This window comes from Panthera pardus, unplaced genomic scaffold (genome assembly GCF_024362965.1).
Source record: "Panthera pardus isolate Hobbes unplaced genomic scaffold, ASM2436296v1 HiC_scaffold_16, whole genome shotgun sequence".
In the NCBI taxonomy this organism is placed as follows: Eukaryota; Metazoa; Chordata; class Mammalia; order Carnivora; family Felidae; genus Panthera; species Panthera pardus.
This window is the reverse complement of record NW_026526721.1, coordinates 131,446,792-131,467,831: the sequence shown is the minus strand read 5'-3', so window position 1 is coordinate 131,467,831 and position 21,040 is coordinate 131,446,792. Positions and strand designations below refer to the sequence as shown.

General features: G+C 43.0%; 1 protein-coding gene across 5 annotated transcripts in view; it reads left to right on the top strand.

Moving 5' to 3' along the window:
• LOC109258923 (collagen alpha-4(VI) chain-like) overlaps nucleotides 1-21,040 on the top strand; it is a 121,580-nt gene that overhangs the window by 7,066 nt on the left and 93,474 nt on the right. For all 5 annotated transcript variants that reach the window (XR_002076515.2, XR_002076514.2, XM_019436155.2 and 2 more), the window contains exons 2-5: nucleotides 8,237-8,325; nucleotides 11,717-12,319; nucleotides 15,699-16,304; nucleotides 20,239-20,868. Coding sequence is in view for 3 of the 5 variants with exons in the window: in XM_019436155.2 (XP_019291700.2) it covers nucleotides 8,250-8,325; nucleotides 11,717-12,319; nucleotides 15,699-16,304; nucleotides 20,239-20,868 (1,915 nt within the window). In the remaining 2 variants the exon portion in view is untranslated. The remainder of the gene's footprint in view (nucleotides 1-8,236; nucleotides 8,326-11,716; nucleotides 12,320-15,698; nucleotides 16,305-20,238; nucleotides 20,869-21,040) is intronic.

Here is a 21,040-nt window from a genome sequence, read left to right as displayed (position 1 = left end):
GTTGGTGACCCCAAGACCCTGTGCTTCATATTATGTATATTTCTTAATAACAAGAGCATTCTCTTACATGACTACAACACAATGATCAAACTCAGGAAATGTAACACTGATACAGAATTATTATATAATATTTGGTCCATGTTTAATTTTTACCTATTATCTCACTTTATGTCCTTTATAGCCGTTTTTCCCCCAATCCGTGATCATGCATTGCTTTTAGTTTTCATGTCTCTATAGACTGTTTTAACCTCAGTTGGTTTCTCAGCTTTTCTTTGTTTTTCATGACATTACTATTTTGGGGACGCCTGGGTGACTGAGTGGATGGAGCATCCCACTCTTGATTTTGGCTCTGGTCATGATCCCAGGGTCATGGTATTGAGCCCCACATCGGGCTCTGTGTTGAGTGGGGAGCCTGGTTAAAATTCTCTCTCCCTCTGTCCCTCTCTCTCTCCCACTCATGCTTCCTCTCTTTCTCTCTAAAACAAAACAAAACAAAAAAAATAAATAAAAATAAATATATTTGAGCAGCACAAGCCAGTTGTTTTTTAGACCATCTCCAAGTTTTGGTTTGTTTGACTGTTTATTAGATTTAAGTCGTGGATTTGGAGGAGAACTACCATATAAGTGATGTAGAGTTTTCTCATACATCAGTTCAGGAAGTATGTGATGGTGGTTTATCCCAACATTGTTGGTTAAATCATGTCCACCATGTTCCTCTTTTGTAAACATACTTTTTTACCCTTTTTAACTTAGAAGTTATTTGTTAGGAGATATTTTGAAACTTGTGTTAAAATCTTGTTCCCTAACATGCTTCTACCTGATGGTTTTAGCTTCATTTGGTGATTCTTCCCTGAATCAATTATTGCTATAGTGGTTGGTTGCAAGGTAATTTTAATTGAATGGATTAATCTTAAAAAAAAAAAAAAAAGATTGTTCTAGGGTCACCTGAGTGGCTCAGTCAGTGAATTGTCTGACTCTTGGTTTCAGCTTAAGTCATGATCTCACAGGTTCTTGAGTTTGAGGCCTGCATCAGGTTCCACATGCTGACAGTGTGGAGCCCGCTACGGATTCTTTCTCTCTCCCTCTCTCTCTGCCCCTCCTCCTTGCTCACTCTTTGTTGCTTTCTTTTTTTTAAAAAAACATTTTTTTAACGTTTATTTATTTATTTTTGAGACAGAGAGAGACAGAGCATGAACGAGGGAGGGGCAGAGAGAGAGGGAGACACAGAATCCGAAGCAGGCTCCAGGCTCTGAGCCATCAGCCCAGAGCCCGACCCATCAGCCCAGAGCCCGACCCGGGGCTCGAACTCAAGGACCGCGGGATCGTGACCTGAGTTGAAGTCGGACGCTTAACTGACTGAGCCACCCAGGCGCCCCACTCACTCTTTCTTTCAAAATAAAATAAATAAACATAAAAAATAGATTGTTCTAGTTGACTATTTAACTATTTAGCTTCTTTCAGCATACTTTGTGAGAAGTATCTCTCTTCTCCACACCCATTAGAATTATTTTCAGAAAGAATCAGTATCATTTTATGCTAGACCTACCCAATTGCATGCCACTTAGTCGCTTTGGGTTTATTTTTTGTTTTTTCCTTCACAACGGACCCTACATGTTCAATGCAAAACCCCTTCAGCAGCTTAATTAGATAGAAACATCGTCAGGAAATAGTATATATAATACAGGTATTAAGTCCTTAAGCTACAGACATTTTTCTCTTCATTAATGTAAATACAAATATGCACAGCTGTAAATGTTTAGAAACTTTTGACTTTCCCATTGTATTTCCATAAACAGCTCTGGTACTTTATTTACAACTAACTAAAAATACTTGTCATTTTTTGTGATTAATTGCGTTAATACTAATAATTAGGACATAACAGAATATGAAAATGTAGATACCCTACTTGAAGGTTTTCTACTTCCTCTAATTTCATTAATTCAAGTTAAAAATTACAGTATTGTATTTTATTGTAACAATAGCAATAATCATAATATCTGAATTTATTTTCTTTTTTGTTTTGTGTATGTATGAGCAATGCCTTTTTATCTTATTTTTTTCTTTTCAAATTTTTATTTAAATTCTAGTTAGATAACATATAGTGTAATATTGTTTTCAAGTGTAGAATCTAGTGATTCATCACTTACATATAACACCCCATATTAAACACAAGTGCCCTCCTTAATGCCCATTATTCATTTAGTCCATCCCCTACCCACTTCTCTTCATCAACCTTCAATTTTTTTCTATTGTTAACAGTCTTTTATGGTTTGTTTCCCTCTCTCTCTTTTCCACCTTCCCCTACGTTCATCTGTTTTGTTTCTTAAATTTTACAAATGAGTGAAATCATGGGGTACTTGTCTTTCTCTGACCGATTAACTTTCCTTAGCATAATACACTTTAGCTCCATCCATGTCATTGCAAATGGCAAGATTTTTTTTTTCTTAATTTTTTAATGTTTACTTATTTTGGAGAGAGAAAGAAAGAGAGAGCATGAGTGGGGAAGGGGCACAGAGAGGGGGAGAGAGAATCCCAAGCAGGCTCTGTGCTGTCAGCACAGACCCAATGTGGGGCTCCATCTCATTAATTGTGAGATCATGACCTGAGCTGAGATAGAGTCCAGTACTTAACTGACTGAACTGCCCAGATGTCCCAAGACTTCATTCTTTTTGATGGCTGAGTAATATTCCATTGTGAAATGGAGCACGCGCGCACACACACACACACACACCCCACATCTTTTTCCATTCATCAGTTGATGGATATTTGGGCTCTTTCCATAGTTTGGCTATTGTTGAGAATGCCTCTATAAACGGCGGGGTATCTCTACCACTTCGAATCTGTATGTTTGTATCCTTTGGGTAAATACCTAGTAGTGCAATTGCTGGATCATAGGGTAGTTCTAAATTTAACTTTTTGAGGAACCCCCATACTATTCTCTAGAGTGGCTGAACCAGTTTGCATTCCCACAACAGTGGTAGAGGCTTCCCCTTTCTCCACATCCTCACCAACACCTCTTGTTTCTTGTGTTGTTAATTTTAGCCAACCGGACAAGTGTGAGATGGTATCTTATCGTGGTTTTGATTTGTATTTCCCTGATGGTGAGTGATGTTGAGCGTCTTTTCATGTGTCTATTAGCCAGCTGGATGTCTTCTTTGGAAAAGTTTCTATGTATGCCTTCTGTACATTTCTTCACTGGATTATTTGTTTTTTGGGTGTTGAGTTTGATAAGTTCTTTATAGATTTTGGATACTAACACTTCATCATATATGTCATTTGCAAATATCTTCTCCCATTCCATAGACTCCCTTTTAGATTTGCTGATTGTTTCCTTCACTGTGCAGAAGCTATTTATCTTTAAGTCCCAATAGTTTATTTTTGCTTTTGTTTTCCTTGCCTCCGGTGATGTGTCTAGTAAGAAGTTGCTCTGGTCAAGGTCAAAGAGGTTGTGGCCTATGTTCTCCTCTAGGATTTTGATGATTTCCTGTCTCACATTTAAGTCTTTTATCCATTTTGAATTTATTTTTGTGTATGGTGTAAGAAAGTGGTCCAGTTTCATTCTAACATGCTGCTGTCCAGTTTTCCCAATACTAGTTGTTGAATAGGCTGTCTGTTTTTTGATTGGATGCTCTTTCCTACTTTGTTGAGATTAGTTGACCATATAGTATGGGGGCATTTCTGGATTTTCTATTTTGTTCCCTTGATCTATGTGTCTGTTTTTGTGCCAGTATCATACTGTCTTGATGACTACAGCTTTGTAATATAGCCTGAAGTCCAGAATCATGATGACTCCAGCTCTGCTTTTCTTTGTCAGGATTGCTTTGGCTATTTAGGGTCTTTGAGGTTCCATACAAATGTTAGGGTTGTTTGTTCTAGCTCTGTGAAAAATGGTGGTGTTTTGATAGGGATTGCATTAAATGTGGAGATTGCTTTGGGTAGTATAGACATTTTAACAATGTTTGTTCTTTCAATCCATGAACATAGAATGTTTTTCCATTGTTTTGTGTCCTCTTCAGTTTCTTTCATAAGTGTTCTATAGTTTTCAGAGTACAGATTACTTACCTCTTTGGTTAGGTTTATTGCTAGGTATCTTACTGTTTTTGGTACAGTTGTAAATGGGATTGAACCCTTGATTTTTTTTTCTGTTGCTTCATTATCGGTGTATAGAGATGCAACTGATTTTTGTACATTGATTTTATATCCTGCAACTTTGCTGAATTCATGTATTAATTCTAGCAATTTTTTGCTGGAGTCTTTCAGGTTTTCTACATGGAGTATCATGTCATCTGCAAATAGTGAAAGTTTGACTTCTTCCTTGCTGATTTGGATGCCTTTTATTTTTTGTTGTTGTCTGATTGCTGAGGCTATGACTTCCAGTACTATGTTAAATAGTAATGGTGAGAGTGGCCATCCCTGTTTTGTTCCTGCCTGTAGGAGAAAGGCTCTCAGTTTTTTCCCCATTGAGAATGATATTAGCTGTGGGTCTTTCATATATTGCCTTATGATGTTGAGGTATGTTCCATATAAAATAAATTGCCTTTTCTTTTTGTAAGGAAAAAAATAACAATATTTCCCTAGAGCTGAAGCTTTATAGTACCCTATGATCAGTAGACTTGGTGCATGTGAGGGGTTTGTGCTAGTCTTCTGGAGGTGGGGCCTGCTTTGCTGATTCTCAGGTAGACTTGCCCTAGAGGTGAGGCACCTGCAGGGCGCAGAGGGGAGGTGGTAGGAGACTTGTGTATGTGGCTCCAGCCTCCACTTGGTGGCGCTGTTTTACCCACTGAAGTTGGTTAGTGCTGACTGGTGAGAGGCATGGCCCCACTCTCTTGTCCCCGGAGTGGGGATCTCACACCTGTCACTCTTCTGGAAGCCCTCACAAGAAGAGCAAGCAATCACCTCTCTTGTGTCCCTGGCTTCTGCCAGATCCCAACCTTTACTCTGCCTGCATCTGAGTTGCCCACTGCCAGGTGGCACAGCACTCCTGTGTTTTATCTCAGGCACGTGGCTGGGTTTCAGAACTCCACATTTTAGCCATCTGCGCAGTGCTGACCCATGCTGATCCTCTGGGGGAGGGTCTCGCTGCGCTGTGGTGGGTGCTGGCTTTCCCCAGAATTCAGTTGCGTGAACTTCAGAGTTTATGATAAAGTGCAGTAGAAAGCTGGCACCATGGCTCACTGCCCTCAGCCAGTGACTCTCTTCCTATTCCAGTGAATGGGGCAGCTCATTGGTGCCCACGGAGACTTTTGCCCCCCATAGGGGCTATGCTGCCTCTCCAAAATGTACCCAAACAGGGGACTTGTTCCTCTCTGTGTGACCCGGGGTCTCCTCAGAACACACTGCCTGCTCCTGGGTGTCTGCCCTCTTTCCCCCCTGCAGCACTGCTAAGCCCACCACGTGTGACCCAGGCAACGGCACAGACCTCCAAAACTTCAAGCTCTGTGCTTCGCTCTTTCGAAGAACTTGGCGGTATTCAGCCCATCTCCCTTTCCCAGTCCACGGTTCTGGGGAAGAATTTTTCTTGTGCAATTGCCTGCACATGCTTTCACTCTTTCTACCTCTCTCCTTTCTCCCTCACTCTCGCACTCTCTGCCCAGTTAGGGCTCCTTCCCCATCGCAGCACCCACAGCTCTTCTCTCCCCCAAATCAACTCTCTGCAGCCCCTACCTTCCGTGAGGTGGCAGTTTTTTCACCTCTAGTTGTACATTTTTGCTCTCTCAGTCCTTGGATGGATTTCTTGGGTTTCAAAATTCGATATTTACCTAGTTGTGTTGGAGGGATGAGGCAAGCCTAGGGCCTCCTGACTCCTCGGCCATCTTAACTTCTCTCCTATGCATCCGATTTATTTTGGATCATTCTTCCTGGCACTTTCAGACTCTGAAGCTCTTTACTCTTACACTGTCCTTAATCCATCAGAAGAGTCTATTCTTTATGATCATGCATTCATTTGTTTGCCGTGAGATGAACGTTTGTTGGGGAAGAGGATATTTACAGTCTGAAAGTGCCTTCCCTCAAATTACTTAGTCTCCTTGAGGAGGCATTAGTGGGAGGTTGATGTAGAGACTGAGGAACAGGGAAGTCCAATTATATCACTTGTGCTTATTGGAAAATTCCCGGACCAATACCCTGGGGAGTGTTTGTAATATCATGGGAAATGTAGTAGGTGTTCCAAATCAGCACCAAGCCCTTGGGAGTCGGCACATAAACCTTCAAAGGTGAACTGGATAGCTCAAGTCCACAAAGGCAATGGTCAAGCTGACAGGAAAATCAAGGTTTCCGGCTTCTTTTGAGTTCAAGGCTTCTCCCGGTGTTTTCTGTTAGCATAAGATAATAAAATAGATGTGTTTGTCTCACATCCTTGAATCCTTTCTAAGGAGTAAATTAAGCATGAATAGTAGAAATATGTCCTATGGGAAGCAGAATGGCTCCACTTCCATTTTCTGGAAAGAGGACCTCAGTTGCTGGGTAGCTGGGATTTCTGGGCATCATGATATAATTTTTACACACTGTCCCACTTAAAGGGCCCAAGACTGCAAAGTGATGTAGGCCAAATGAGATTCTATCTGAAACTCTTTCATATATTTAAAGTACGTGTTTAAACTTTCCTAAATTTCTTCGTGTTTCCGGTGTGTAACATTTCTCTCCCCAAATTGTTCAGTTCTCTAAACGTGAAAGCAGGTTTGTAATTCCATTATCTGGAGCATCTAATACAGTGTTTTGTACACAAAACCGTTGTCTTTGAAGACAAATTGGTGGATGCTAACACTTAGGGCTTGAGCTCACATTTTTTACCCCATGGCAAATCGCTCTTCATTTTACATCATTTGGGCTCTGGGTGGAAGCGGAGGGGGGGGGGGTGTTGAGTGACAGTCTGGGCTTAGCGATTTTCATTGAAGGGTTTCAGTTCCTGCCATGCACTGCACTCAGGGTCGGGTTACCCGGTATAGAACCTGACAGTCCATGGCCAGGGGGCTGGAATATGCAACTTAACCTTTGTGGGGACCAATGTCTCCATTTCCATGAACAAGATGAGCAGGGCCTTTCCCAGGCTTGAGGTGAGGAACGTAGAGATATTAGCATAGTGACTTACAAAGCAGTGATTGAGAGTGAAAATTAAATAAGTTAAATAAAAAATATAAATGAAAACATACAAAACAAAATAACTTCCTTACGAACGCGCACTACAGAGTGTTAGTGTTCCTCTGCTTCTATGGATTCTGAGTCTCAAGTTGGGGGCCATACTTTGTCACTTTTACATTGTGGGCATCCAAGGAGACTTATTTCACTTAACAAGCACTGAAAGTGATTTCTCTGTGCCAGTTATGGGTGAAGCATTTTGCAGCAATGAGCTCACTTACTCCTGATTTCAAGGCTATGAGGTAGAGGGGCCAGGCAGTGAAGCAACTTGCCCAAGATTAACTATTAAGTAGCGGGTCTGGGATTCCAACTCAGACAGTTTATCTTCAAGAATCCTTACTTTTAACCTTCGAGGATGCTGAGGGGAGCTGGCTGAGAAGACAAAGGCGGGATATTCCTTGTTCCAGCTGAAATCTCCTTCAATGTGAATGCCATGATTTTCTTAATTTTAAACACATGGCCTTGCTTTGAGTCAAAAAATAGAATGGAATTGGGGACTTGATCATTTTCATGGAGGCCTTTGGAAATGAGTCCAAGTTGAAGGGAGGACACTGATGCTCTCCTCCTGGCAACGTAGAAAACATTTTCTGGCTAGCCTGAATTCATCAGGCAGATGTGCTCCTCCGATATTTGAATATTTCTGCATGCCACGAATGTTTATAAGGTCATCCAGTGCTTGTATAAAAATACAAGCAAAATCATCCAGAAATGTTTACGTTCCACCGAATGAATTCATTGTGTGAAATGGAAGTCCAACCCATGCCCTATATACTTTATCCTTTTATAGCCGCATCTGGACAACTTGAAACAGTAAAGTCTGAGGTATAGGCTTTGGGTGTTTACAAAATTCTTCCTGAGTTGGGTCAGCAAGGCCATCTTCTTTGTACAGTTGAAACAATGTAGCAACAATCCCTTTATTTTTATCAAGTTTCTGTTGGTCTGTGGAAAGACATGGAGACATATATATATACATGTATGTTTGTATGTATACACACTATTTATAAATCAACTTTTTGAGAAATAATTAACATATGGTATGGTATACTCATTTTAAATGTATGAAGACATAATTTTAATTACGAAGTTTTTTTTTCCCCCCTAGGTATATATCTAGAATGGAGAATCGGAAGATGTTTTGGGAGTTCATCTTTCTTGCAGCTAGTTTTGGCTTCATCAAATCACAGAGAATGGGTAATGCATTGGATTCCCTAAGCCAAAAACGATGACCTTGCTGGGAACCTAGCGGTAGTGATAATCCTAAAAGAAAATATTACAGAAGCTTCATAATTAACAAAAGGGAAATGCTTCTTTTCAGTAGAGCTTAGAACCTAGAAGCTTTTAGTGAACAGCGGGCACTTGATGTTTTCAAAGCTTAACCTCAAACGACAAAAAAAAATAGATGTGAAAAAATGTTCTAATTCTGAATGTATTACCAGGCTGTCAAATGCTTTTGTAAATATAAGCCTATTCTCTTGACTCTGCATTTTGCTTTCTCTCTTTGGGCAGAGTTGTTCTGAGGGGTAATTGTTGTTACAAGATGGATAGCTTCACTGAACACTTGCGACAGCTTTGCAATTTTTTTTGCAGTTATTTGAACAGATTGTTGTGACTTTTCACGATGAAAGTCTCATGAAGAGAAGATTGGTTAAGTAGCCTAAAGCCCCACTGAGACAATCTTGAAGCTTAAATATTTATATATAATTACACAGACTGTTATTTGTTAGGAAAAATACATGAAGCTCTCTAAATTTTCCCTCCAGCTCTGAATCCTCTCTCTTGTGGACAGAAGCTGTGACAGTCAGTCTTTTCATGTTTCAAACACCTTCTAAAATGACAAAGGACCTGTGGAGGGGCTAAGAAAAGCAACAATGTACGAAAATGTAATATATCTCTCAAGGTGCACGTGATGGAACCAATACTTAATTTGTCTGAAAAGAAATATTCTACAACTGTGAGGTTTCTCCTGATTGGAATGATCAGGGAAATACTTTCATGGTCTGTGTTTGATCTCCTCTGAAAGAAATGTTAAGGGGGGACAAACCAGTCGGCCCTTCCTGGGGCACTCACTGAATACTCTCCTCTCAACAGCAGTGCGTTGTGGAGGGCCAAGGGGAAATAAAGCTCAAAAGGCCATAAGCTCATTTATTATCTGCCTTTTCGGAAATCATGACTCCACTTGGCTTTACGACCAAGATTAGGCAAACTCCTGAGAGGTGGGACTCTGGAATCTAGAAGTGACAAATGGATTTAGTGTCCCTAGGGTACACCAACCTTCATGAGCTCTTCTCTGCCTAAACTCTTACAGGGTCTTTGCCTTTCTATAATATGGGCTTTTAGTTTAATCTTTATGGCAGTCCAGAGTATGGACCGGATGTCAGGAGACCTGGTTTCTAAATTGATTACATGGGTTACTTTGCCTTTCTCGGTCTCATTTTCCGTATCTGTGAGATGGATGAATTGGACTCATTATTCTCTACTTGCATTTTTCAATACAGTGGCCACTAGCCACATATGACTAGTTAAATTAAAATAAGTTAAAATTCAGGAAAATTTTAAATCTAGTTTCTCATTTGTACTAGCTACATTCCAAGTGTTCAACAGCCACATGTACCTGGTGGCTACAGTATTTCATTGCATAATCTCATAAGATTATTTGTAACTCTAAAATTTTCTGATTCCCTTATTTGGTTTCATTAATGTTCAATATTTCCATTCTTGTAAGTGACGCCTTCTCCTTTTCTCCCTCCCTCTCTCCTTTTCTCTTCCTAAGTATTTATTTCCTTAAATATTTTTGGGGTGATTACTCTAGGCTAGACACGAGTGACGGACAAAGAAAAGTTATGGTATGTGTTTTCATGAAGCCCACAGTCTAATTGGGGAGATTGGCATTAATTGAATAAACACTTTAATGAATGTTGCATTACAAACCAAGATAAAAGAACATGATTCTATGAGAATTTATCAGGAGGAGGAGGGGAGGGAGGGAAAGGAAAAGAAATGAAACTCAATGGAAAGAAACTCAATGGAATCGTATGTTGGAGGCAATAGCAAGTGGGAACGTGGCAGGTTGAGAACTTAGGCTAAGGAGCCTGGACCATGGAGAACAAAGTGATAAGGCAGAGAGACAAGGAGAAGGCAGAGAGATCAAACTAGAGAGTGCAGGGTCAGCCCAAGGCAGTATTTAAACCCTCTTCCTGGCACAAAACCAAACATAAGATGTGTTTAACCAGTGTGGGATCATCATCCCCCTTTTTCAGCCACTTGAAACTAACACATCTTGAGGTGGTTTCTGCTTTTGTTTCTCTTCTCTCTCATCACTAATTCATGTGTTCTCCTACCATCATCACAGATAATCACATTGCGAGGTATGGGGGAGAAGTCATGCTGGTCACTGATGAGTAGATCATAATCACCTCTTCCTTTTTTTTTTTTTTTTTTTTTTTTGGTCCACACAAGCACTGTGTTTAATCTGTGTACTTATTTCTTGTCACAGAAATGTAATGTTTGAGATGGAAGAAACCAGGTCATCTGGTCAAACCCTTATTGTAGAGAAGACGAAATCTGAGAAGCAGAAAGATTAGCTTTTTGCTCAAGTCCTGCAGCCACCTGGTGTCTGATCCCTTCCATACTGGAGACCAGGGTGGGCCCAGCTGGATCACCACTTAGTCTGACCACCACTGGGATTATGGTTCCCAGGGTTACAACTGGGTTTGGGAAAAGTAGTTGTACAGTGCAGACTTGAATTCAGGGAGCCAAAGGACAAATGAGAGCCACACTTATGGTAATGCCATGAGTCAAACTAAAAGGGGATGGTGGTAGGTAGGGAGTGCCAGAGGTCAGAGCTGGAAAGCTGATCTTAGTTCGGGTCTCTAGAAGCAGAGCCTGGGACAGGGATTTGGTGAATGTGTTATTTTGAGGGAGAAACCTATAAGGGAAAGAGAGAAGTGAGACAGGCTGGAGGTGAATAAGCCGAGCAAGGATGTAGTCTCAGGTAAAATGCAACCTTGGCCTGAGCCATGGAAGATGCTGGAGCATAAATAGCACCATGAATTATTTCAGTTAAAGGAAGGCGGCCAGGTGTTTGTATCCCCATGTGATCGAACATTGGCCACCCGGGCAGTGTAACTTTCCAGGTGTCTTCGGATGTGGCTGCTCCTTTCAGCCAGGGTCTGGTCTCTGGACAAAGTCTCAGAGGGGAACAGTTAACTGTAGTGCTTGAAGCAGCTGGGCATAGGTGTGCCCACCAGCAGAGATCTAGGTGAGGTACCAACAGCATCCTCTGCTGGTAGAAAGGTGGTTTCTTTTATTAAGTTTAAGGGATGGGTGGAGGGGCATGGTCAGAGATCTCACTGAAGGGGTCAGGAGTCTGTTAAAACGGAACAGAGGCTGGCAGGTGAACGAGGGTAGCCATGAGGCAGCAAGGGAGGATGGTGGTGTGCCTAAGCCGTGCATATTAGCTATCGTCAAAGAGCTGTGCAGGCAGATCTCCGGGGTGTAAAGGCAATGAATGGGGAGAGAGATAGTCACAGCCAGGAGCTGGCAATTTTGTGATGTTTTATCTTGAATTGACTCTCTTCCCCAGTCTGCAGGGAGGCCTCTGTGGGAGATGTCGTGTTCCTGGTGGACACCATCATCAACCCCCAACATGCCCGTGACGTGCGGAACTTCTTGTACATCATGGTGAATGGCTTCAATGTCAGCAGAGAGACCATCCGCGTGGGGCTGGCTCAGTACGGCGACGTACCTCGTTCTGGATTCCTCCTTTCCACCTACAACCGCAAAGGCGATGTGCTGAAACACATTCAAAGGTTTCAATTTAAGTCTGGGGGCCGCAAGATGGGCCTGGCCTTGCAGTTCCTCCTAGATCACCACTTCCAGAAAACAGCAGGGAGTCGGGCCAGCCAGGGTGTGCCTCAGGTGGCCGTGGTGATCAGCAGCAGCCCATCTGAGGACCACGTGCCGGAAGCTGCGGAGGCATTGAAGAAGGCAGGCGTCCTGCTTTATACCGTTGGTGTCAAAGATGCAGTCTTGACCGAGCTCAGGGAGATTGCGAGCAGTCCGGTGGAGAAGTTTGCCTCCTTTGTCCCTAACTTCTCTGATCTGAGCAGTCATGCTCAGAAGCTGCGGCAACGGCTCTGTGATACTTTGGCAAAGGCAGCTCAACCTGCCGGCTACGTCTTGCCAGGTACAGAGGATTTCCCCTTCTTATTTCTGATCTAGAAGTCACAGAGCTCAAACCTTTATCTCTTACTCATCTCTCCCGCCATCCTTCTTATTTCCCATATGTGTGCATGTTGATTTTTAGTATTACAGTCTCACTAAGCTATCTGTGCTCTATGCTCCTCTCCAATCATTGACCAGAGACTTAGCAACTTTTTAAATAAATCCTGTGGGCCTGATGCTGGTTCTATATACAGATGTAGTGTAAGTCCATTTCTGAAGGAAGAATGTTCGTGCCCAGAATTATATTATTATGCCTAGATTAACTTATCCATGTTGTCTGGATGGGGGGCAGGGCAGAGGAGGAGAGAGGGGCAGCAGATCCCCCAGGAAGCTTATTTAATTTACTGCCAGCGTGTTGGTATAATGTAATGGTTATGAGAATGAATTTAGGGAGAACTAAGGTCTCGGTTCAAATTCCAGTTCTCCACTTTTTAACTGTGTCCGTTTGAACAAGCTACTTTATCTCTGGGAATCTAAATTTTCTTCCCAGGATGGTAGTACCTGCCTCAGAGAGTTGTTGCAAGCATTAAGTAAAATTGTGCAAGTCGAGTGCTTCTCACAGTGCTCAGTCCTTCAGAAGTGATAAGCATCGTGGTGATAAGCATTGTGCTCATTACTTGTGATGACATAACTGTCATTAGCTTTGTCCTTCCGTTGGTGGTGATGGGCATAAACTTGCAGAAATCCTCTACAAATTAATTACTTAATTCTATCAGAAAGCAGAGACCTTTGAGCAGAGGAAGAGAAACTTTTTAGTGGTTTTCATCAAAATCCATAAGAGGATAGAGCCTTCATTCCTTATTCATTATTTTGGGATTTCTAGATAAGGTAGGTAGATGAGAAGAAGTGCTAAAATTTTTCACCCATTTGATCCTGCTTGGGTACTATATAGTTTGCCAAACTTATTTACATTGCTCACCTGACAGATAGGTAGATACGTAAGGCAAATCTTTGTTAGACACATAAGGGAGTGTATGCTATATAGGACAAATAGTATTTACTCTTATATAGATATGTAAGGCAATTGGTATTGTTAGTTGCATTTTTCATGCGCGGCAACTGAGACCAAAGGTAACATAACTGGATGGCAGAGCTAGGATCTGATCTCAGGTTTGTTAGAGCAGATCCATCCCAATAGAACAAGGGTCAGAGATTGTGTTCCCCAGAAGCAGAGCCTGAGGCAAGGATTTGGCTATACATTATTTGTTGTGGAAGAGCTCCCACAATTTATTGATAAGGATGTGGGGGGTGCAGGATGGAGAGGCAGAGGAAAGAAAGGAAGGATGTGATCTCAGGTAAAAGTTCCACAGAGGGTAGTTTTAGTTTGATCCTACAGGAGAACTCAGGAACAAAAATTATGCTTCAGCTAGGCTTTCCTATACTGTAGGCAAGGCAGCCCCAGTACCTGAAGAGAAGTCCTCCAAAAAGCAGTGTCCAGAAATGGGAAAAAGGAATTCGAAAGGACCTGGGCAGAGCACTAATGATTGTACTACAGTGGATTATCTGATTTTATCCTCAAAACAACTCTGTGAAAGTGTGAGGGCTGGTATAAAGATTTCAGTGCTGCAGGGAAGAAAATTGAGTCTCAAAAAGGTGAGTGATAAATAGGGCACAGGGCTCCTAAGTGATGGAGCTATAATGAGATGTATCATGGAATACATGGGTATATTCCAGCTTTCTGACCTGTTGCTAGCAGCACACTTGTAGAGATGAAGTTTAATGCCATTGGGAAGAGGAAAACCGCTTTCTCAGCACGCTGCTACATTTATAAAAGGGTTTTTCTTCTTAATGAGGTTCAAGGGATTGTCCAAATGGATTCTAAGACTGGAGGTATCAATAGAACAGGACAGAAGCCTCAGAAGATGATGGAGTCGAAGGAAGGAAAAGCTCAGGGAATGTTGTCAGTTCTCTGAGCATTGTCATTTAGGGTGGCTGAGGGTCATGGAGTGTAGTCTGGCTGGCACTGCTCTCCTTTCTGTACGCTGTTCAGCTCCATTGATTCTGAGCATTTTGAGTGAAGCCCCACAGACCCCCCATGCCTTTTGTCCTCTTTCTTGCAGCTTGCAGAGAGGCAGTCCTGGCAGACATTGTCTTCCTAGTAGACAGCTCAGCCAGCCTTGGACCCCAGAACTTCCAGAAAGTGAAGAACTTCCTTCACTCTGTTGTCTTGGGGCTTGGCATCAGCAGTGATCAGGTCCGAGTGGGACTTGCTCAGTATAATGACAACATCTACCCAGCCTTTCGGCTGAACCAGTACCCTCTGAAGAGTGTGGTCCTGGAACAGATCCAGAATCTTCCCTACCGTACAGGAGCAAACACAGGCAGTGCCCTGGAGTTTATCAGGATAGACTACTTCACTGAGGCAGCTGGCAGCCGGGCCAAGGACAGGGTTCCTCAGATAGTTATCCCGGTGACAGATGGGGAGTCAAATGATGAAGTCCAGGAGGCAGCCGACAAGTTAAAAGAATATGGAGTTCTTGTGTATGTGGTAGGGGTCAATGTGCAGGATGTTCAGGAACTGCAAAAAAAAATAGCCAGTGAGCCATTTGAGAAGTTTCTCTTCGACACCGAAAACTTCCACATCCTGCAGGATTTCTCAGGAGGTGTTCTTCAGACTCTGTGCTTGGCAGTGGAGGGTAAGGTAAAAGGTAAGCAGCTATGTCAAAATCCAATATTCCGACCAAGACACGTAATTACAGTATGATTCAGGACACACAGAGTGTAGTGAGAGGGCAGGAGAAGGAGTCGGCTGCCATCACTGTGGAACCTGGGAGGACTTCCCGGGTGAAGGAACATTGGACCTGAGGGTTGAAGGATGAATGCTGTTCTCACAGCTAGAAAAGGACATCCTGCCATGTTGTTCAGGGGAAGTCTAGAAGACCCGTGTTTTTGATCCTGCCTTTGCCACTTTCTAGTTATGTGAGTGTCAACGTGCAGGTTTCACTTCTTCACTTTAGTGTTCTCATCTGTACAGTGAAGATGACACTTGCCTACTAGGATGGTTTATGAGGATTAAATCAGGCAACGTATAAAAATTGCTAGCACAAAATAACTGCTCTGTATGTGTCCATTTCCCTTGCCTCTTTCATTGGTGGAAGAACAGGTAAGAGGTACTTTCGTCTAAGAAAGCAGACAGCAAAGGAAGTGGAGTGTGAGAGGGAGAGAGCCTTGTGATAGTCTCACATGGAGGAGGTGGGAGTACCATACGTTCCGTGTTACAAAAAGAGCGGACCTCTCCCTCTTATGTTCCCCACGTCCTTGTATCCAATTTTCATGCGATCTTGATTTGATTTACTTTCTCCTCTGTGTCTTTTCTTTCCTTCTTCTCTCTTTCATTCCAGAATTCACCGAGGCTTATGCAGATGTGGTCTTTCTTGCCGACACCTCACAGAACACATCACAGGCGAGTTTCCAGTGGATGCGGAATTTCATGTCCAGAGTGGTTGGCCTGCTGGATGTTGGCAGGGACAAGTACCAGATTGGACTGGCTCAGTATGGCGGTCAAGGTCACACTGAATTTTTGCTCAATACCTATCAGACCCAGGATGAGATGATTGCGCACATCCACGGACACTTTTTGCTCCGGGGTGGCTCCAGGAGGACAGGCAAAGCTCTGCGATACCTTCATCGGACCTTCTTCCAGGAGGCAGCAGGAAGCCGGTTTCTCCAGGGTGTTCCCCAATATGCAGTGGTTATGACCTCAGGCAAATCTGAAGATGAGGTCTGGGAGGCCGCACAGACTTTGAGGGAGAAAGGCGTGAAAGTCATGTCTGTGGGTGTACAGGACTTTGTCCAGAGAGAACTGGAGGGGATGGCAACCCCACCCCTTGTATTTGAGATGCAAGGACAAGATGGAGTCAGACAGATTATGCAGGATGTGAGTGTGGTGATCCAAGGGACCGGGAAGACTGAGTTTGGGATTGAGTCCGAGAAGGAGGCTGTAGTAGGTAAGGTTTGGTCCCTATGTGTGTGAGCCACCAAGAGGTCTCAGATACTCTGGAGAAAGAACAGAGAAGGGGGCATTCTGGATTCAGTACTGGGATTCCACATCAGTGAATGGGGAAGAGGAGGAGGAATGGGGTTCCCTCAGGCACACACCTTGTATTCGTTAACTGTGGTCACAATGGCGCCACTTAAGAAGCCATCCAGAAAAAAGAATCATTTATTTTCTCAGATCTGCTGGGGATCATCTAATCTTTGTTGGGCTCAACTGAATGGCTTTGCTGATCTTACCTGGGCTTATTCACGGATTTGAGATTTGTCTGAGGGTTGGTTGATCTACATTTGGCTTCGCGCCATAGCTCTCATCTTCCTCCTGGGATTATTAGGCTAGTCTGGGCCTATTCTTCCCGTGGTAATTACACAGGTGCAAGAGAGAAAACTCAACTACATAAGCACTTTTAAGACCTCTGAATCATCATCTGCTGATATCCCATTGGCCAAAGCAAGTCATGTAGTTACGTCATCATCAATGGAGTAAGGAAGTATATTCCTCCCATGGAAGTGAGGTGTAGGGAGTGAATATTTCTGCACAATAATTCAAGTTACCCTATGCCTTTTTCAGGAGAAAGGAGCATTCAGACTTATCCCCAGAGATTAAACAAAGTCTGTCCTTCAATTGGTGTTCAAGATAGTCAAGGGAGGTGCTATTGACATTCTGAGAGGGACAATTCATAGTGTAGGATTGTACTGTGCATTGTTAGAGGTGTAACATTCCTGGTTCCTGCCAGTAGCATCCCCAGATTTTATGACAATTTGAAACACCACCGTATATTTCAAAATGTCCCCTGGGGATGAGAACCATGGAGACTTAGCTCCTGTTAAGTCCTTTTATACATTCTAATCACTAGCCAAGCTGAACTACTCAGCCTTTACTGTATACTTGTCATACTTTCCCACCACTGTCTCTGCCCTTGAATACACTGTACTAGCAGCCTAGAAGGCCCACAGGCAAAACTTTATCCTTCAGTAGCTACGTTATTTTCTTGGTGGAGCTTCTAGTTGATCCTCACAACAGATGTGATAAATCCCTTTTTTCTCTGAACTATCATAGCTCTGCCCAGACCTCTCAACGTGTAGAGCTTGAGGGTCCTTGGAATTTTATAGGCGGAAGAGACAAACACATGTGAGACAACATGAGGAAAATCTAAGTAGAGGTAATAAAGAACTAAGAAGCACCTTCCAGACCCTACACTAAGTAGAAGTAGAAAGGAGGATATAATGGAGAATCTGACCTGAGAGGAATTGTGTTGGTTCCTCAATAATAAGTATGATTTTAATATATGGGGAGAAGGGAGGAGGCTACTCTTGGTAAGGGGAAGAGTAGGGGTGTGGAAATGTGAATGGGCTGGATAAATGGGGAAGAGAGTGGAAAAATGGAACAAATGGGAGGAAGGGGGAGGGTTTAGAAGTAGTGAGAGATAAGATTGGATGAGGTAGGATGGACCCCAAGGGTCCCAATGGTACTGGTAAGTAACTGTAGGCTTTTAAGCAGGAAAAATGACATGACCAAAGTGGTCTTTAAGGAAGTCTTCAGGGGCCAGGCTGCATTCCACAGGACACCTCAAACTCAGAAGGACTTTAAGGCTGAGCTGTCCCCTAGCCACATAGGATGGCTGGGTCTAGCCCTGTGGTGCCTCTGATAATGAGAACAACTTGAAAGGAGAATACAGTTGACCCTCGAACAACTCAGGGGTTAGGGGCACTTACCCCAGCCCCCATATTTGAAAATCTCCATATAAATTTTGATGCCCCCAAAACTTAACTATTTATAGCCTTCCATTGACAGAAACCTTATGGATAGCCTAAACAGTGGATTAACACATTTTTGTGTGTTACATGTATCATATATTGTATTCTTACAATAAAGTAAGCTAGAGAAAAGAAAATGTTATTAAGAAAATTATGAGGATGAGAAAGTACATTTACAGTACTGAAAAAAAAATCCGCACACAGGCAGGCTGGGCCAGGGGCTGCACAGGGTAGGTGTGGCACAGCCTGGTGATTGCGGGTTGGTAAGGGCAGGTGCCAGGTGGGCCCATGGGTGGTGGCATACATATAGCCTTGAGGTTCAGTACCTCTGCCCCATCTGCCTGGGGGTGTAGCGCCAGCCTGTGGCCATGGGTAGCTGTGGCCACACATGAGTGCACTGGCCTCTGCAAGATGCAGGAGCAAGGGCATCACATGGAAAGAGGTCTGCCTGGGAGCTCGGTGAGCAGAGAATGGAGGGGAAGGGTGCGGGTACACCAGGGGCTCAGGGGTCCCCACACGGTGCCATCCCTGCCATCTGGGTGTTTTCCTCTGCTTCAGCCCAGCCTCCTGCCCCAGCCCTGGCACTTTACCTGACCATCCCATGGACATGCAGGGCAACCTGTGGCCCTGCGCAGTTCTGGGGCCCCAGGGGGCTGCCGACAGCCTCAGCAGGCCTCCCTGGTGCTCAGTGGGCAGCGGGCGCCTTTGGTTGTGTCTATGGAGATTTGGATGACCTGCATCTTTTGGGGTCAACTCTTAAAAGCAAAACCCACGTGTGTAAGAGGACCAGCACAGGTCAAACCCATGTTGATCAAGGGTCAACTATAATACTAGCAGGTATAACTTTGTACTAGCAGGTGAAGGACAGGAGAAGTCAAAGGTGCCTGGAGTTTCTAAAGAAAGTGTTTTAGGCTTGGCAAAATTTTTGGTTCCTTATAAAAAGGGGGAAATTACAGGACATCACGAGGCCACAGGTAAGTCACAAGGTTACTCTGTGGCTTCTCTAAACTTTGTGTCACAGTGCCCAGCTGTCTATAGCCTGGCTTCAGCCTTCTGCATGTGTGGCTTTGCTCTGTGCTAGGCAGGCTTCTGTCTTCACATGTCAAAGCAGATCTGGACCTTTTTGGTGTGTGGACACAGTGGATTTCTGTTAGGAACTGCCTTAAATTGGATGGGAGGAGGCTGCATTCCTCTTGGAAGGGAGTTTATGCAGTTGCAGCTCCGTTCTCCCATTCGAGGAATATTCAAGAGAAGGCTCTTTTATAGCAAAGTGAGAAAGTTTGCCCAGGTTTTGGACAAAGATTTTTCATAGGAACTTGCAACATTTCGTGTTGTCTCTGTTGAAATGACATGAGATCTTTCAGAGAAAGGGGCACAAGTTAATAGTCACAATTTCTTATTTTCTTCTGTACCAAGAGGAAATATTATTAAATCAAGGAGGTTTTAGGTCTATAATAGAGAATTTGACCCAGTGTTTCCTGAAACTAGAAAAATGAACAAAAAAACTAGTCAAGCAAGACTCAGATGCTTTTAATGAACTTTGATGAATTGAAAAATGATCTTAAAGCACTTTCTTGTGGATATTCATATATTTACATATTTTGCAAGTAATGTGAATACTCCTTCCAGTGAAAAATTTTGCTATAGGTATGAAACCTGTGATGTTCTTTGACTGTCATGCCAAATACTGGTCATAAAGGCTTCTACTAAATTCTAAAATTCATTAGTATAAGTTAGTATAACATATTTATTAGAATATTTGATCCTAAATATATTATTACAGAATTTAAAAATGTAGCATACTACAACATAAGAATATAGCAAAAATCTGTGATTCAGTTGGTTAAGTGTTGGACTCTTGATTTCAGCTCAGGTCATGCACTAGGGATTCATAAAATTGAGCCCAATGTCAGGCTCTGCACTGACAGCATGGGGCCTGCTTGGGATTCTCTCTCTCCCTCTTTCTCTGCCCCTCCCTCACCTGCACACGTATGTGCTCTCTCTCTCTCTCTCAAAAAATAAAAATTAAAATAATTTAAAATATGGCAAAAATATAGCATGATGCAAAAATGAGTATCATCTTTTACTCTGTTCTCATCCTAAAGCCCTTCTTTCTGTTTTTGTTTACAGTATGTCCGACTGCTGTCCCAGCTGATTTAGTCTTCCTCATTGAGGAATTCAGCAAGGACAGGCAGTCGAATTTCCAACAAGTTGTCAACTTCTTAAAGACCACTGTCCGCTCTCTACGTGTTCATCCTGATGTTGTGAGAATTGGCTTGGTATTTTACAGTGAGGAGCCACGACTTGAGTTTTCCCTGGATGCATTTCAGAACCAAGCCAAAATCTTGGAGCATTTGGACAAATTAACCTACCGGAGAAGAAGTGGAGGGACCAAAACTGGTGCTGCTTTGGATTTCCTAAGGAACGAGGTTTTCATTGAGGAGAAGGGTAGCCGGTCGAAGCAGGGTGTGCAGCAGATGGCCGTGGTCATCATAGAAGGCTTCTCCCAAGACCATGTGTCTGTTCCAGCTTCTCTCCTCCGCAGGGCAGGGGTTACCATCTATGTGGTGGGCACCCAGCTTGCCTCAAACAGAAAGGACCTGGAGATGATGGCATCATATCCTCCTTGGAAGCATGTCATCTCGCTGGAATCCTTTCTGCAACTCTCTGTTGTGGGGAGCAAGATTAAGAATCAGCTCTGCCCTGAGATTGTGGACAACAGTGTTTCCATTTCTGGGAGCGGCCGTGCCCTGAAAGAAGGTAAGAGGACCTTCTCCAAATCTGATCTTTTTTTTTTTTTTTTAATCTTTACTCTGTTTGTTCCATATACCCACATCCTCCACTCCTCATCCAAGGAAGGATTTCAGGGTCAGTTTATTAAAAAACAGGAGCACAAAACTTACAAAGTCTTTATTGTGTTTTGATTCCAAAA